The sequence below is a fragment of the Channa argus genome, chromosome 1 (assembly GCF_033026475.1).
Source record: "Channa argus isolate prfri chromosome 1, Channa argus male v1.0, whole genome shotgun sequence".
NCBI classification, from domain to species: domain Eukaryota; kingdom Metazoa; phylum Chordata; class Actinopteri; order Anabantiformes; family Channidae; genus Channa; species Channa argus.
Window position 1 is genome coordinate 36693880 of NC_090197.1, and position 19839 is coordinate 36713718.

General features: G+C 39.3%; 1 protein-coding gene across 42 annotated transcripts in view; it reads right to left on the reverse strand.

The window, feature by feature from the left end:
• Positions 1-19839, reverse strand: part of LOC137133411 (ankyrin-3-like) — a 114077-nt gene that overhangs the window by 64572 nt on the left and 29666 nt on the right. For 2 of the 42 annotated variants that reach the window (XM_067517288.1, XM_067517083.1), the window contains exon 1: positions 1216-1266. The exons of 39 other annotated variants lie outside the window; for them this stretch is intronic. In XM_067517288.1, coding sequence (XP_067373389.1) covers positions 1216-1251 — 36 coding nt within the window. In that variant the 5' untranslated portion in view covers positions 1252-1266. Of the gene's footprint in view, positions 1-1215; positions 1267-1841; positions 1985-19839 lie in introns of those variants that run through there. One more of the 42 variants, XM_067517053.1, reaches the window with a different exon arrangement.

Here is a 19839-nt window from a genome sequence, read left to right on the forward strand (position 1 = left end):
GTGCAAATGTCCTATGTTTGCATTCCAGCTCATGATGGTAAATATTATAAGCTATATTTATGAGCATCATCACTCTCCAACATTTCCTCTACTGTAGTAGTGTTGCTACATTCCAGAAGCACTACAAAGAGGAAACGAGGGGTTTAATGTGTCATGTATGTTCTGCCTCCTAACGGCCACTAGGTGGAATGGCAGTGTGAGTGAGGAAGTAAAGGAATAGATGAATGGATAAGTTGACGTGAGAAGATGTTAAATTCTGGATCCATCTCGGGTCTCACAGTGACTGAAATGAGAAAAATTCTCAGTGTGTACCAATGTTACACAACCAAAAGCTTTTTATTTTCAGAGATTATTTTCTTTTCATATTTAACACAACAAGCAGAAATGTTAGACGTATAGTGTACATACTTTATCGACTGATAAGTCTAATCTACTGGTGATGAATTCCTGAAGTACTAGAAACCACCGCTGCTTCCATCTTAAAGGAATAGTTTGAGATTTTTGTTTTTTTTGCTAATTTGCATTTTGAGCAATACAACTTATACTGTATCTGTATAATAAAACTAACACCAGGTGGTAGTTAGCTTAGCATAGGCATGTGGAATGAGCTTCAGTAGTCTGGCTCTGACCAAATGTTTACCTAAAATACCTCCTAGAAGCAGCTTAATACTTAAAAATATACATCTTGTATCTTGTTATGTTTGTGTTCAAAAAAGTAAATGGATGTGCATTCTAAGCACCAAATTCCCTAATACCTACTAAAAACTGGGGCGGCTGTAGCTCAGTTGGTAAGGCAGTCAGCCAAAGGGTCAGTGGTTCAATCCCTAGTCCCGGCTACGTGTCGAAGTGTCCTTGGGCAAACCACTGAATCCCAAGTGGCTCCCGCCATGCAAGATGTGTGTGAGTGTGTGTGTATGAATGGAAGAATGAGAATGAGAAGAAACATTGTAAAGCGCAGTATCAAACTCACTGATGCACACACACATGCTTAAAGCATTGTTCATTTGACTGCAGCAGATGCGCTAACTTCCCAAGCTCTTCTCATTTAACACCTTTTAAGTTATATTGTATGATACAGCACTAGGTCCTTCTAGTGGTCTGATGCACCATTCAATTCAAAACAGCATTTTTTTTTGATTAACCTCAACACCAAATTATATAACAAATCCAAGTTTTCAGAATAAATCCAAAGAATAAATCAAAATGACTACTCACTTGTGTTAGAAAGACAGCACCCTCTTCCACAGCCATGCTCACTTTCTTTTCCTCTCCCTTTCTCTCCTCTGCAAGAGGACTGAAACCTGAGCTTAGGGTAGCAAGCCAGCCAAGCAGTTAAACAGCCAAGCAGTTATCTATTCAGTCAGTCGGTCATTTAGCTCTGTCCTTATCTTAACCTCATGGGCATCCATCCCAATAAGAGGAAAGAACAAGTTGCCATTGGCTCAGATATCAGAGTTAAAAAGCACACCAGCTAATACTGCAGGTGGTGGCTACAACAGCTCCTTCCACTGTCTGGTGGATGCCCTGCATATCAGATAGAGGGATATTGGGAGGATAAGTAGTGAGTATGGGGGGGACAAAAGAAAAGGATGCTTGGTGAAGAGGATATGAGAGGGGATCTATCTAACTCTCCAGTTGTGAGTAAACAAAGCGCGGAGCGTCTGGCAGTCTTTCACGCTGCAGAAAGGACACACGCCAAATCCCTCCCTTTCCCCTCTGTCTCTCTTTCTTTTCTTTTTTTTAAATGTTTCAAGAAGGGTAAATCCCTGTTGCCTCGCAGAAGCTGGTCCCTGCCCTAGAAAGCACTTTTGAACAAGGTGGGCTCAGGAAGAGGGACTTACCATAACAGCTGAAACGTCTCCCTCCATTTCTGCCTCCTTCCTTTTCTTCCTCACCTTCATTTACTCTTAGGGGTGGGGCAGGTGTCACTGTGATCTTGATGACCAAGGTCGAGGTAGCAAGCAGGGACAGGGGGCCAAACTGAAAATAGCAGCTGAAATAAATACTTTTGCTAAAATGAAGCGAGTGGGATATGTCAACACCCCCACCCTCACATCTCTTGTTATCCCACCCACTCTCCCTTATTCCCTCCCACTCATTCTCTGTGGTTCACTCAGCCTGCCTCCCTCAGTCTCTGCCAGCACGCGGATTTTTATTGTCAACCTGCTTATCAGCCTTTTCTTTTTTTTTTTGCCCTAACAAAGACAGTGTGAGTGCGTTTGCTATGACAGTGACCTGGTTGCATGGAATTGACCAGGGGGATGTCAATGCATGGGCGCTAGTAATTCTGTGTTTGTCTAAAGGTTTTTTTTTACATGGCTACTAACAGCAGGGAACAACGACAATAACACCAGACGCTATTTTGGGGAGTTTGGGCAAATGGGGGCCTCCCCAACAACCAATGGGGTCACATTGACAGGGGATTAGGGGGTTTCCTGTCGTATTAGGGACACCCTCTGTTGCCCCAACTCTCACCCGTTAGAAGACAAGCCCCACTACAATCAGCTGACATGCTAGCTGGGGATGAGAAGCTCACCCCCACTGATTTGTCCTTTCAAATCCCGCTCATAGTTGAGCCCCATTACAAGATGATGGCAGCCAAATAAATTCCGGCGAGGTTAGTATGCAGCATAACTACTGTATCCATGTTATATGCTTTATCTTGAGCTATTAGACCTGTGGGGGGAGTGGGATCTGATAATCTGATCTTGGAGGACCACCAACAACCGTGATGCTTTCATTTTCATGTTAAGAATTTCTCCATTGCTCAGGAAGATACAAAACCTCTGGGGCCAATTTTAAGCACTGAATTATTATTATTTTTTTCATTTTTAACAATTGTGGTTTATGATACATCCGGTTATGACTATAAAGGACATAGTTCTAAGTATAATTATTTATTGTTAGTACTAGTCTAGGATTTGCTGAAAAATAGAGCATCACCACACTTACTCTAGTATTGAGTATAGGGGTTTAATTTTATCAAATCTAATAGGAAATGAAAATATTAAAATACACACCCACCTCTGACCTTTATAATTTCACTCTTTTGAAGAATCATTCAATATTAAGTTTGCCACAGATGAACAAACAAATGCTGTGGCCTTTAATTTCCAGCACATGGAAACCTTTTGGAGCACACTGGTAGTCACTCTCTCCTTCTGCCTGTGGTATTGTGATAATAAACAACAAGCACAGTTAGTCAGCATCACACCCGTACATGTTATTTTTAGAGGGACTGGTGCTGTTCTGGCAGTGAGCTATAACTCACACTAATGTCCACATTCACAGAGTCACATGCAGACATCCTTCCCTCAGCCACTGCTTTTGGCTGCCACTGCTCTCAATTCCAGTGCAATGGCACCACGTGCATCATGGAGATTTTCCCGTGCTATTACCTTTCAGCTGAGATACATGGAGAGATAGTCACCAAGAGTCCGAAATTCAAAGGGGGAGTGATACAGAGAGCAGTGTATGTGAAAGCTGAGAGACGGATTGACAGATGCCACGGACCAGAAGAGCTGAAGACGTGATTAGTGAATCACAGGCCTGTTTATGCTAATACCACTACGAGGGGCCCTCCTTGGAAACAGCAGGGTTACCATGACTACGAGGGAGGATACAACAGAAAATGGAGGGGGTCAAGTCTGCTCATAGGAAATTATCTCTTTTGACATGTCTCATGGCTTGTCAACAATCTCACTCACACACAGACACACACACACACACAAACATACACACACACACACACACACACACACACACAGTAAGGCTTCATACATTACCAATAAAAGTAACCTCCCAGTTTGACGCTAAACGAATATTAACTTCCCGATGGAATTTGTTTAATTTTACCTGGTATTTATATATTTATTTGTTGAAACTATTGTTTTCAAGACAGGAGGTAGCCAATGTGGTCATGTCATATACACATATAGATAAATATGTAAAAAAAAGAGGTGAACTTGCTATCCATTTGTGAAGCTCTCAAGTCGAGCTGTTCAGTCCTTATTATTTCTTATGTAGTTGACTGCTAAAGTAGCAGTGTGCAATATTTTATGGCACACTGCCAACTGAAAAATCCTTTGTGGAGCTTTCCTCAAGAAGTGTATTTTGCTTGTGACATTTAACCCCAAAAAGCAGATATTTTTATATATTTAAAAGAAAGAGAAATAGCCAAGGGCTAATCTCCCCGCTGGCTGTCTTTTTCCTCGTTTCAGAAACAAAAAAGCCACTCCCAGCCTCCTTCAAGAAAACATCCCAAGCATCCTCATTCTGGGTAAAATTGGTGAAGAACAAACCCATGTGCGTGCACACACACACACATATACACACATAGCAGATGAATACTTGCTGCACATACAGTAGCTTGCTCAAGGACACAGCTTCCCTCTGTCACCTGAGACACAAACCACCAAGGAGGGCGACAAAAAGACACAAAAGTGAGAGAGGACAAAAAGAGGGGAGGAGGAGGGGAAGAGAAAAAAAGAAACGAACCGTTTAACTTGAGTAGAGAGCGAATAAGCAAACCTCAAGAGGTCCTGGGCACCATCAGTATACTGTCTATTGTATGCTCATCAGATTCTATATCAAGTCATTGCTTTATTGGAAAAGCTAAGAAATTATAGATCTTATATCTAATTAGTACATTTTATCATAGTATCCCATTTTGTGTTTTTTTGAGGCATGCTGAGGGGACATACTGCTGAAAAAATACATCTTGCAAAACCTTTTTTTTGTTCTTGTGAACAAATTCGTTAATTATTTGACATTTTAAATCCACCATCTTATTTATCATGCAGTAATGCACTTCTACTACTGCTGCACACATGAAGGCTTCCACCTTTTCCACTGTCTAGGACTATCGGCAAAAATGCTGAGGTTGATGTAAGGGGAACTTGAATGTTGCATTGGGTTTCATCTAACTGACTCATCAGCTGTACAGGTGAAATCTACACACTAGTGCATCATGCCAAATCAATAGACTTCCCTCCAAAATGTCACCCTAAAACAGGCTCCAGAAAGGAGGGGACACGGAAATAAGTGCAGAGGAGAGAGGGAAGCAGAAGGAGGAGGTGTTGGGGTTGAGATGACGGAAAGTCAGAAGAAAGGAGTGAGAGTGGAGCCGATCTGCAATTGTTGTTATTGGTGATCATTAACTTGTTTCAATAATTTTTCAAGTTAAATTCCATATATATAATGGTATAAAACTGTATATAATGATATAAACTGTAAACTAAACATCTTTAGTTTTTGACCAAAAAAAAGACATGACAATTTCACCTTGGTTATGTTGGGTATTTTATGACATTTTATAGGACAATCAACGGATTTGTTTTAAATCTGCAAATTATTCAGTAACTTAAATAAATAGTTGAAAGTAAAGCAATATGAAAGCTATACTGTACATATGACAGAAATCCGACAGAAACAGAAAAAGAGTCTAATTAAATCTGACACAAAGTCAGAGTCAGTAAACCGCTCCTCTCCCCTCTAGCCTCAGTCTGACCTGCAGCAGACTCTGTTCAACAGTCAAACACTGGGCCCTTGTGGACAGTCTTCCTCATAACAACTGTAGTAAACATCACAGGCCTCACTGTGTAAGTTTCACTGTGTCAACATCTAGAGTGTTTTCAGGCATAGCCAAAAAGTGTATAATTTAGACAATCATTTCCACTCACTCCCAGAAGGATCAGTTAACATGCAAACTCCACAAAGCTGCACCTTGCTTCTGCCTAAATGTTCTAATATTACAAATAATTATTATATACAAATGTGTTTCTTTCCAACAGTCAGAGAAAACCTGCTCTTAGGTCGTATACAATAAGACTATAAGACAATAAAAACACATCTTGTTAGAACTGCTCTTACTGTAAATCCTTTGCTTCACTCAAGTAGAATAAACAACAACAGTTAGTTACATTACTTTTGATTCTTTGCCTGATCATAAAATTAAGAGCCTGTAGATGCAATGACTAGATCCAAATGAAGCATAAAATATTAAAAGGGTAACTTGGCTTTTATTGCATATTTTTTAAAAAATGTGACCTCTGGTTCAGTACCCTTCTTATTTTGTTTCTTTTATCCTTATCTTTTATCTGCAGTTACAGTTTGTCTAATTGTTTGTACCTTTGCTTTAACCTTGAATCTTTGAAAAAAAGATTCAAGGTTCAGATTCAAAATTCAAGATTTAAACGACTTTATTGATCCCATAGGGAAATTGTGTTGCCTTGTAGAAGAGAAACGAAGAAACATCTACCAAAACAAAGACGATAAACAAGTACAAACTACTGATAAAATAATGAAGAAAAACCCAGCGAAGAGTAAATATAAAAGAAATAAAAATAATAATTGAAATTAAACAGTACCATTTGTCCATTTTAACCATTTAGTTAGAAGAGAGAGAATTGCGCTCATTAAAAGTCCTTGCATTAAAATACAGGAATGGATAAATATGTTCATGAAAAGCATTTGTTTTTGTCCACCTGGGGGCACCGAATACATCCCTGACATGGCATGTGACAAATATACTGTATGTTCAAGACTCACTCTGCTTTTAAATCTTTGTTGGTCTCCATCGTCAATGTTCAGGAGCTAGTTGCCGGCATGCTGTTTGGTCCTGGGCACATATACAGTAGCTTTTTAAGGTTTTTGAAGCTTTTCCTTTAAATTAAAGATGCCTGCTACAGTGGGAATTCTCATATCATAAAGCAAACCATGAAAGGCAAAACAATGAACAAGGAAAGTCGATATAAAGTCCAGGGATAACTCTCTTTGCAATTCTTAGTACAAACAACCCTTTCAAATAACACGCAGCAATTAGCTAGAATAAAAACAGGTACTGTATTAATGCTGCTGGAATCTAACAAACTAATGAGGAAAACTGCAAAATGTAATCGTACAAAACACATATGTGTAGTTTAAATGGGACAACCACCTTTTTAGCAAATGACTTACCTAATGATGGACTAAAATGGCTATTCCTAATGCCAGTATTGGGCAAACAGCAGGTAGCACGAGTGGTGGAAGCTGAACTTGAAAAAAATCTGGGTAGTAAAGTGTGTGTGGCTATATGGAGAGAGAGGTATGTGTGATTCAGCAGATGGATTTTTTGAATAACTGACCTGATGATGAAGAAACACGTCTGTCAACCTAAACGAAATAAGTTCTGTACAAAAAAAACAAAAAAAAAAAAACGAAAAAATGTGTCTGCAACAATGACACTTTGTGTTCATCATCAAGTCAAAGAATTCTTCACTCAGGAAAGAGATTACTTAATAGACTCAACAGTGTAACCACATACTGTAGGAGTCTTGGTGTGATGTAGATAAAATAGCAAATATGGACACAGACAGGGTACATCCAGAGGAATCAGTACCAATATCAGAATCAAAATTAATATGATCACTTTTCTCCTGATAGTTGTTTCTATTTTCTGCATCTCACAGCATCGTATGAAACAGAGCAGCCTGAATTGACACAACACAATTATTTTAATCAAAAAAGTCCCTTTGTCCTGTGCATCAGTTCATAAGATGCAAGTGGAAGTTCAGACTGCAGGGTATCTATTAGCAGGGGGTTGGAGCTGACTGTTACTGATCCAGGGAAGGAAAGAGGCTGGGAGCATGCTCTTCCCTTCCTCATTTTTGTCCTTTGTGCTCTTTTAGCAGTCCAAGTCTTTTTTCAAATCATTATGCAAAGGTGAAAGCTAAAACCATTTCATCAATTGCTGACATCAACTCCTGATGATTGTCACTCAATTCCTCCCCGCAACTCATTCCGATTCATTTCTGATGAAAACGTTTCTCCAATCTTTATCCACCACTCTCTTTTGCATAAAATCTTTAATAATTTCCCCTGTCATCTCTTCCTCTCATTCATCATTCCACTACCTCTATTGATTTATGGCACATGCCTTTGTTATCGGTCTATTTGTATATTTTGTATTTCTTCATTTGCCTCCCCTCTGTGTTGTCAATACAGTCATCAGCATTCAATATCTCCAATTTATATTTTTTCAGCCATCCCATCATTTTCTGTGCCTGCATGGCAGACTTTGTTTTCCACGAGTGTTATTAACAGACATGGTCTGGATTGTGCCATGTTAATTTCTATGTTTTGTAATATCAATGTAAGCAACCAACATCAGCTTTTAGTAGCTTGCAACACTCCACCGTTCCACTGATTACGAGGGGACTTTACATTGGACAGAGTGAGAGAGTAAATGTCCATCTGGATCTGGAATTTGACTGTCCCCTGTGCCAGTCAAAACTATGCTGTCTTACAAATTCTCCACAGCAAACAAAGAAGGAAAGAAAGAAAGAAAAAAAAAAAACCCAACCCAAAGAACAAACCAGACATTCATTGTCAAATATAGTCTGTCAGTGAAACTAAACAAAATCTGCTGTAAATGTCATTTCTGCCATAATATTTTGATAGCCAATAAAGCTTTCTATGAAACAGATAGAGTTCTGTTATTTGGGCCTGTCGTGCACGGCTGAATGAAGTGCAGAGTGCTGTAACTGCTTGCTACTGATCTTTGGCAGGCAGAGAGCACCAGACGACTGCAGACCACAAGCCATCTGTCCCCACCGAAACCCCCTCAGTCTCCACACAGCACGCACACGCACACACACACACACACACACACACACATACACATATACATGCAGGCAGACACAGTCACGAATGCGCAAGCAAGAACCTAAATTAAACATACACACGCACATGGATGGCTCAGTAAACATTTCAAAATTAGGAGACAGTATTCTAATCATCTATGATCATCCTTTGACATAAGGCCAAGAAGGCCAAATGCTCCATTCAGACATGGAGGATGTCTGAGGCACAAGGAGAAGATGGAGGAAGATTTAAAAAATGCAGAGTGAAAGAGGATTTACAGTTTATCTATCTTATGGGCAACATGCTCACCCATGATCTTTCATTCACACTGCTTAAGTGTATCAGTGTATATGCCCCCACAAACACTGAGGTTACTACACGTTAATGCCTCGTGTACTGGAGAAAATGGAGAAATTATAGTTTGGCAAACAGAAGGCTATTGGATGCTGAAACTGCCAGCTGCCCCTCAGGCATCCAAAAGTAATGGGTTGTTGAATGGAGAGGCCCAAATCTATAATAGTAGCACTGCCCAAACACCACAACAAGACAGGCAATTAAAGTGTTGACACTAAGGAAATTCACCTGCCTTTTGTTGCCATGAAATACTGAACGTGTCCCTAAAGAGAAATGACTATATAATAATAATAATTCTCAACATTTCAGATTTCAAAGCCTGCCTCCCACTGTTCCACTCACAATATCTTGTTTTATTTAGGACGGGGCAGCAAAAATTATACAATATCAGCACTAATGATGCAATGACTGAGACTTGACATCAGTCCCTGAGGTCATGAGAGTTTACGAGGTCAGCTGGGTCAAGCATGGCCTGAGGAAGGATCTCAATAAATTTAAAGTGACAAAGAAGGGGAATGGCCATTCAGTCTGTCTGTTTAGAGCAAATGATTTAGATTAATGGCACCAGCAGATGCCAGTAAAACTACTACTTGTCACTAAAAATCATTTGACTATCTGAAAGGAAAATAGGAAAAAAATAAAATAAACAAAGCTTCCTCTATTACTACGTGTTGTTCTGAAGCAGACTATGTTTGCGAGCAGTGTGTCTCCACCAGCTGCTCTGTGTTTAGCACAGAACATGAGACAGAAATTGACAGAGGGAGAGGTTCAGGATGATCCAGATTGTTTCTCTCCTTCTTCTGTCTGGGTTGGTTTTTGTTGGTTATTTTCTCTCTTGGGCACTGCAATATAACTTTATCTGCTGAAACAGAGTGATACAGCAACCTAGACATTGCTTTACACTGCTGGGTTCAAAATAAATGCCAGCTCATGCAGATGACACAAGGAGGGGTATTTGGCAACATGCGGTGGTTACTACACCTTAAACTGCACAGGGAGTGTATGTATGCGTACAGTAAATAAAGCAGTTTTTGCAGGTTTTTAATCTTTTTGTCCAGTCTAATGACGTAGTGTTTACAAGGCGAAGTACAAACATTTGACTAAAAATAGAATTTACAAAGAATCAAAAAGCTAGAAAGAGTGGTTTTTGTGACTCAGCATTACAAATCGAGGTAGGTTAACAGCTAAAAGTATATTAGTGGTCAATTATACCAAAAACAAGTTCAGCGTGATGAGTGCCTACTACAGCAGTCTAGCTTTGGTCTCTCAGTGCACCAAATGTGTCTCAAAGTTGTAATTATGACACAGAACACGATTCTGTTGTACAGCAGGTAGTGCTGTAAGTGGTTAGAATGACTAAAAGGTTGTACAAGGTACCAACTTTTTGTAAATATGTGCCTGGGTTCTCTTGCTGAGATTTAAATAAAAAAGATAATATCAGTATCATGTCTTTATATACTGTAAATCTAAGGCTACCCCAGGCAACTGGTTAACTTTTTTTTACTACTACTACTACTTTACTAAGACTGGAAGTGGGGGAAAACAACTAGCTTTGCCATGTCTAAAGATAGGAAAATCTCCCAAACACTTTGGGGGATTGATGGATGGCCGCTCTACCTCCTGCGCCACAGTCGCCCCAACTAGTTGGAAATATACTGTGGTTTGCATACCCCTGTGTAGCTGCCATGTTAGTTAAAAAACAAAAGACAGTAAATGACTGCTGGCAGTTGGGAGTCAGGCTATTGTCCTGCATGGCAGACAGTTTTTTATTGTGGGTGACAGCACTTTTACTTTAGACCAGTTTTGTAGCACTAAAATCTGTGAGTGACATCCTTGAGAGCCCAACCCCCACTGTATTAGATTGTTGACCCTCTATGACCCCACGTATCCACCCATCCATCACACACAGCAGGTCCTCACCACGAATCAAGGCTCCAACACGTGCTCTCATACACACACACTTAAAAACAACAGGTACATACTTTATGCTTACTGCTAGCAGCCCTAAACACATATTTTGTGTAGTGCAATACAGGTAGTGTGAAATATGACCTACATGCACACACAAGGACACAAACACTAATTTTGCCTACTCTGATACATATACCGTACATGCTCGAGCAGGTAATGTCAAGGTCGCAGCTGAGCAGAGAGACAAATGGCCTATAATAAGACACAACCTTGACTGATGGGTACAGTCAGCTGGCTTGGCCAACAACAGAGCAGCACTCACACTATCTCACCCACACAGACTGGCACGTACATGTACACACACACACACACACAAACACACACACACACACACACACACACACACACACACACACACACACACACACACACACACACACACACACACACACACACGCACACGCACACACACACACACACACATTGTGGTCTGCAACATATATACAAATCTTTTTTGGCACCCTTATATTTGATTATCTGTTTATCGCAGTTATTGAAAAGATTTCGTAGGTGGTGTGTGCCACATTTCTTATTGCACATGTCGCTTTCTACTCTATTAGACATTAGCAACAACTCAAATGATCAACTCATGTGGCCTTTGTCCACTCACTCAGCTCACTTTGACTACACACACACACACACAAATCTACACCACTCAAAATCAACTATTTGTGCTATAGACACTTACTAGATCTGACTCACAACATTACTATCATTACGGTGAGATTGAATTTAACTGCTGATGTAAGTTTTGCCAACACATCATAATTTGATATGAGAAACTGTTTGTGGCCACACATTTAAGTTAAATTTCACCAAACATACTAATCCACAAGATGTAAAAGGCCTTTGAATCAATTTTCCACTAAAATTTATTGTCATAGATTATGACCAATTGCGATGGTTAAGCCTTAAATCATACCACAGTCTTCCTGACCTTGTGAGATGAAGACACATTAGCAGAGTTATTCTGTTTCCGTCTACTTTCAGTCATTTCTGCTTAGTTCAAACACTTCCTCTAATTGGTCACTTCAGGAACTTTGCTGGTGCAGCCATTTGGCTGTCAGGGAAGGGAAGGTCTTGGTAAAGTTAAAAAGTGCACTGTGGGTGTCAAGTAGGCTGACACACAGCTGACAGCATCCCAGTCAGCAACACACACACATACACGGTGACAGCAAGCTAGTCAGCAGCAACACTAACAACAACCTGACTCACATTGCTGTGTCTTGCTTCATTAGATCAAACCTGATGCTGACAGATAGCAAAGTTTGCAATTAGACAGATCTTTGAGAAAACTTTCCAGTGTATATATTTTAATATCATCGTAACAGTACTTTTTCACACTCACCTGTGGGACTCAATCCACATATAGTGTTAGTACTAATAATAATGTTTATTATCAATTATCAAGTATATTAGTCACATAAAGGAAAGATACACCAAAAGAGAAAGAAGAAAAGAATGAGATAATATGCTAGCTAGCCCTTCCATGACTGTGGAGAAAATATAAACATAACACATGTGGAACGGGAGCAATTGTTATGGCTCAGATACTGTATGTCTGGGAAAATAAGCTCATGTGCTCGTAATGAAATGTACAGATACAGTGAAGATTAAGCTTCTCTATCAGTAAAATAAATAGTTTTCAACCTTTTCATTTAACGTTAGCAATGTTTTAGTGGTGACAGATAAGTCTTTTCTTTAACATTGTATTTGTACAAATTTCACACGCTTTCAGTAGTTAACTTACAATTTACCTTCATTATCAGTATGTTTAGTGTTTATTTTCACCACTCAAACAGTCAATCATTTGGTCATTAAATATATATCAGAAAATAGTGAAAAATGTCTGATTAACTATTTTCCTAGAGGGAAAAGCAAACCATTAAGTGTTTACATTGCAAAGCTCCAAAAAAGAATACACTGTTAAAATATCAAAATTAATTTTGTGGTGATGACAATTAATCAATTACTTAACACATTATTTTAATGGCTACTTATTGAGTATCACAGTCTTTTGTTACACTGAAAGTCCAACTTATATTCTATGAACAAAATAGTGGAAAATATTCCTGGTAAATACTGTAGGTAATGGCTGGCATTTTAATAAAAATTTTACTTAAACCAATCTATTATCAAATTCCCAGTTAATTATCTGCTAATAAACTAATCTAGGACTTGACAAATTGACAAATAACTACACATTACTCTATTTTTATAGTTGAATATCATGTTTTACATTTCATTTAATAAATGTAACCAACTTCTCTCCTGTCCTACAGTGACTTTTTTGCAATTTTGTACAGTGCCAATGATGAGTTTCTGGCCAAAGCAGTGAGCTTAGAGGGCAGCTACAGAGTGTGAGCATCAATCCTGGAAAGCCATCCTTCTCTGGGGGTAATGTCACTACACAAGATGTAGAGATGATACCATACACAGTATCAGTCCTTTACTTGAATAAACTATTTTTATGTGATGACAGATGACAATATCACGATGTCTTGGATCACAGGCCAGAAAAGGGTCAAACTTCTTTTCTAGCAGCTCCCGGGCAGGCATTGATTTACCTTCTTTGGTTACTCTAAAGAAGGACCAGGAAGAGGACAAGTGGGGGAGGGTACAGGAAAAAACCTAAAATAGGAAAAAATAATCTTGCTCTGAATCTTCACTCTGTTTTCTTCATTGTCTCATACTTGAATGTTAGAAATAGTACCATTTAGTACCTCAGAAACACGCTGTTTCATTTTTTAGTATGAAGTGTCTTCATGGGATGATAAAACACCCTTTCATCGCACAATATGCTGTAAGTGTTCCCTGACAACAGAATGCAAACATGTTTGGCAAGCTGCTTGTGAATAATTGAGTAGTAAATGTTACAGAAACAGAATGCTTTGCTTCTATTCTGCCCATCCACACAACAATAAAAACAGAAGAAATGCAGGCAAAGAATTGTCTGCTGTCTTTGTGTGTGTGTGTCTGATATACTTTCATGTTCAAGGGTTTTTTCCAGTGATCTGACACCAGAGTAAAAGAATATCAAGCCCACCTTGAAGCTACAATCAGCCTTTCTCCATCAGTTGGCATTGTGCTACGTTCTGCTCAGGCTTGCTATAAAATGTTTACTACTAGCCAGCAGATGACAAAAGGGATAATTTCACTTCATTTTATCTTCCACTATACTGCACAGTACACCCAAGGGCACACACACACACACACACACACACACACACACACACAAAACACAGACTTTTCATGCTAAGCTTACTTTGCAATAAAGACTGCAACCTTTTCACAGTAAATTACCTCCTTTAAGGTGCAATGGAGCTGCTCCCTCAGGGCCAAAAGCAAAAGTACCCTCTACACTACAGTACACATGGTGACAAAGTGTTACTAAGAGAATGCGTTGTAGCTGGGTCTATTAACTGGACATTGCAAGAGCTTTATTGTGTTTCAGAGGGTAATAGTACACATTTCAGAAAACAACAACTGCAGCACACAGGAACCATAACAGCTTAATCTTTTAGGAATTGAGGTTTGGGGTGGAAGGATGGATGAATTCTGGAAATGCAAACACTAAAACAATCTCCTACCGCAGTACGTTGGGGTGCATTCATGGGAGCTGGAATAGGTACATGAGATAAATGAAACGGGGGTTGGGTGAATATTATTTTTCTAACCATGAATCTGGCCGTTTTTTTCGGTTCCCAAGGGAGCCCTGCATAAACACACCCCCTGCTGCCAACTCCTCCTCCCTCTACACCCCCCTTTTCACTCTCCTTTTCTCCACCTTTTCCTCTCCCTCCCCCATGCAGGAAAGTGAACGGAAGAGGTGTGATTACCATCGATCTGTCCTAACACAGCCCATTTCCTCAGCTCCAAGCTCCAACCTGCATGACCAGGACCACACAATTCTGTCATTGCCCAGGGACAGGGGCTCTGCTGGGTGGGGAATTGTGAGAATAGTGAGTGGTAGAATGGCTATTCACATAAATCATAAATGTATAATCTAAGACACGATATTAAGCAATTATTAATGGGACTGTTGAACAAATTTGGGCACTTTCACTGTAGTCTCTTTTGGTTTTGGAGCTGTGCAGTGATGGTGAAGTCTCTAAATCAAGCCTGTCGACAAAATTGATGACTGCATGAATCTGGTTATCGCTGCATGTGATGGTGGAGTGGCAGGTGGTTAAGTGGAGAACTGAAAGACTGTGTGGTGGTGGTGGTGGTGAGCAAAGGAAAGTCATTATCAAGCCATGCAGACGTGAGTCCCAATGGTGAACAGAGTAATGTGTGTATGTATTATGTGTGTGTGTAAGAGAGAGAGAGAGAGAGAGAGAAAAAGAGAGAAAGCCAGACAGCACAGTTTCAATAGGATCAGCTTTGTGTGTGATTATAGGCAGAGCACCTGCCATATGCATAAATGTGCACACACACACATGCACACATGACACTCCATTTGGCACGTTTAAGAGCCTGATGGAAGAGGTCTGGCATTGATGCACATAAGGGATTAATGAGTGTGATGTTGAAAGAGTACAGGGGGCATCACTCACACACACACAGACAGACACACACACGGAAAGAAAAAATAATAAACTGTACGTTGCATTTTGCTTTTAAAGCACAATTGTAGTAGCAGTGCAGAGCTAATCATTGTTTAAAACTGTGTATGTATATCTATATTGTCTGTCTTTTTATCTTATTACATTTTTTTTACATGGAATGAGATTTGTGTCTCTTTTCTCTCTCTTCCTGATGCCCATACTGTATATTCAATGTAGCACTGCAATCATGTCATTAAGCAGCATTAGAGTATCTGTGAATAATCTCATGGTGACCTGCACTTACTGTGTTTAAACTCTTGGTACTGAATCAATTCTTTCCAACATCTGCTTTTTTTTCTGAATTTTAGATACTAGTAAATAAATAATGTAAATAAAACAAAAGAAATGCCTCACTAACATACATACAAGTGGCTAAGATGTACTACAACCATTCTTACTTCTCAAAAGAATGGCAAGAATTTTTGAAAATACATGAAATCAGAATTCCTTGCATGTTATAATGTGAAATCCGAAACAAATATCAAATCATTCTGCCTAAAGCACCATATCGGTAAGATAAAGAGGAGGGAGGGTGCACATTGATTTAAAGGGTGGCAAGAAAGACGCATGTCACCTTCAAATGACCTTTTAGGGAGACAACCATACTCACTCGTCTCTGTCGCTCGCTGCCGCTCTTATTTTCTCAATTTCTACAACATATCTCAATCTCTCTCGATCTATCTTACTCTCGTGAAACCTCTGTGCCTCTTTCTCACCACTGTTCTTTCGCTGTTACTTCAAAGTGCACGCACGGAAACACTTTTTTTCTGCGCCCATGTGACTTGTGTTAAATACAAGCCAAATCACCTGATGTACAAAAAAGCAAAAAATAATGTTCCATTTTAGGAACCACGAGCAATAGACATCATGTTTTTTTTTCTACAGTGGGATAAACTAGACCCCACAAGCACTGCTTTCCAGTTACAAAGGGTCTCTAAGAATTCCATCACCTCACCAACACAAACACACACCATTTCCTAGTAGCTCTCAGTGAGGACCCTTGAAGTGGTGGATCAATAATTAGAACAATCCTTGTTACATGTTCTCATTTCCCCTTAGAGATTGAAGCAAATGTAGAACAATATCAGCATACACTAGAGTGAGGACTCTGCACATTTTCTGGCCACGTGAAACAAGAATGAGGATTAAAATGATCTGAATAAGTTATTACAATGTTTATGAATGGAATCCAGCCGCATAATGTGCATTATGGTTTTGGTCTAATTATTTTTAGTGGATTACATTTTAAAATATCTAATCATCTATATTATGTTTGAAGAGTAAAAATTATTATTTGCAAAAGAAAATGATCTTTTTTAAATGAACAAAACACATTTTTTGGATTATGGGTTGTTTGAAAAAACAAAATGACTTTGCTTGGTGTATTTATTTATTTAAAACATTTGCAAAATATTATTAGTTTAAAGCGAAGCAGCAGCGGAAGGAAATAATGTCCAGGTAGTTACATTAACTGTGAACAAGTAAGCAGTTTATTTATATAGCACCTTCATGATACACAAGTGACAGGAAGATTTGAGAGGACCTTCTGGACCTTGCCAGCCACCCTAGTCTTGCCAGCTGTGGAACTACTTCCAAAATGTTTATCTATTTATGTTGTTTCTCATTATTGTAATTACTGTTTGGCTTTTGTTTCCAAGCTCTATCTCCCCTTATCTATCATCGTTCCTTCATTTCAAATTTTATTTTCTGATCTTTCTCATGCTGCCCTGTTCCCAAACTTTGTTTACATAATGTCCTAATGTCTTGAGGAGTTGGGCACTGTCAGTTTGGGTCTCTGTCTGTCCCTCTCACTGTGTGTGTGTGTACTAACAAGATGATTTGTGCAGTTTGGCTTTCAGTATACTTTGATGAGTGGTCAGTAACTGATAAAACTATTCTGACTGATGAGGGTCAGTACAGCCCCTTTAAGACTAATACACCCAAACCCAAAAGGTGTTACTGGACAAACTTGACAAAAGCAGTTGATTTATCTAGTGGACTAAATCAGATTCACTCTATTCACCCTGAATGAATGTAAATGGAACATAAAAGTGCTACGTCGATTGTCATTATTTCTGCGAACAGAAGCTTGGCAAGCTGTTCACTGGCCGTCTTGTTGGTGGAAACATTTTGTAATAGTGGGAGGGGCTCCAACTGCCAATGCAATTAGCTGAGGCATGCATGAGCACCGAATTCATTAACCTCAATTTTTTATTGGCTGGTGGGGAGGGGAGTAGGTGAAGGAGTACGTGGACAAAGGAGTCGGGATGCAATACACATGCCAGCTTTGTGGAGAAAAATGAGAAAATGAAATCCGACTGAAGGAAAAGAAATAAAGAAAAGTCGAAGGAATCTCTTGCCGTTATCCCTGCCTAAAGCCTGATGACACCTTTCCCCACAGTTTGTTTTTCCTCTTAGGTCCATGCAAGCTTGTGCCTTGCTACTATTGCCACAGGCTTGCTGTGAAGGCAGCGCAGGGCTGAAATCCAATTTCAACACTGCTATTCGCCTTCCAGCAGTCATTCCAAGGTCTTGCTGTAGATTTGCCACCGTGATCTGGATTCAGATATTCCTAATGAACAGCCATGATGGTGACGAATGATGATGACATTACCTGCCAGTGAGCAGGACGTGCCAGTGATCTTTGGAATTTTTAATTAAGTGGATCAGATCTTACAAACGTTAATTTAAAGGTTTCAGTTAGTAAGATGGCAAAATGTCAGACTTTCCCAACATGGAGTGTACATAACTGTCAAACTCGAAACAGGGTTTCTCTGAGAATGAAATTTACAGAAATTATATTGTAAAAGAACCCTGTGGAAATAAGTTACCACATGTCCCATATAAGCCCTATTAAAGAAACAATAGGTACTGTACCAGCACAAAGTGTGTGCAAAACTGGGACACAGCAGTAGTAAACCTACGATATGCTTTCTCTCTCTCTCTCTCTGTCTATGGGAATCCATTTGGCTCTATAATGTCATAAGAAGTAAAGCAGCTCTAAGAATTTACAGTGTAAGAGGGGTTTCCCATTCAGATTTATACTTAGGCCACTGAGTGTTTTCTTTTCACATACACACAGACACACACAAACACACACACGCACGCACACACACACACACACACACACACATACACACAAACACACACACTGACACATATGACATGACACAGTAACATTAATTCTGACAAATACATTAAAGCAAAATCCAGATACTGTAGATGAGGTTAACACCTCTTTATAGCCAGGATGTTAAAGGAAAGAACTTCATGTCCCTCTGCTGCTTTACTGAAGATACTTACTATACACAAACACACACAGAGACACACACTCAGTTGTCAGGCATCTATAGCAGGAATCCCTCCCCTGGCAGCATAGGCTCCATTAGGCGAATACTTAACTGGCATCCCTCACAAGCATCCCAGATCTCTGCCTGTTTACTATATAATGCACTGTAGTCATACTACATCACTGCACTTAATGGTTGTATATTAAGTTTATTTATTTTATATAAATGTATTTTCCGTATGGTGCCATCCAGCAAAAAGTCACACTATAAAACTAACCGATGTCCATGACATGTATACTACTTTCAGTTGTGCCACTCAACAGCTGACAGTGAAGAGCGAAACTAATCACCAGGTTTATTACTTTATTTACTTACAACTAAGAGTAGTTGTAGCTATTGTGGACAACCTGCTCATTGTACTGCATACCATGATAAATTGTAATATCACGCATTTAAAACAACCACAAGATTAACACTACTGTATGTCATAGTGACCTTATACAAAATCTTCACTCTGCTGAGACTTACAAAAAACAACTTCGCAATTTCAACTTCACAATTTCTTTTAATAAATTAACTACAAATAAACAACATTCAAACATTATATTTTCAGTTCCATTCATTTAAAACTGCATAGTACAGTATGCAGAGTAAGTCAGGAACTATATCCTGTATGTTAGCGGTTATTATTTCGTCAAGACCTGTAGTTGGAAGTTGATCAATAATCATACATTATATTATGTATCTCTCTCAGACATATACTCCAGCTGCCTGGTAACTAATGCACAAGTTACACAGGCTACTCGGCACTTACAAGTGCGGCTACCATGTGAATATAGTGTCCATAGAGCTGTGAAAGGTGCAGCTCAAAACAGTTTGTTACACAATTTGTACCATGACAATATGTTTACTACAGTAGTAACAAGAGAATTAGAGGAAAAATGACAATGCAACTGAGACTTTTTTGTTATAATTTTGGGTGTGGGCTATAGTCC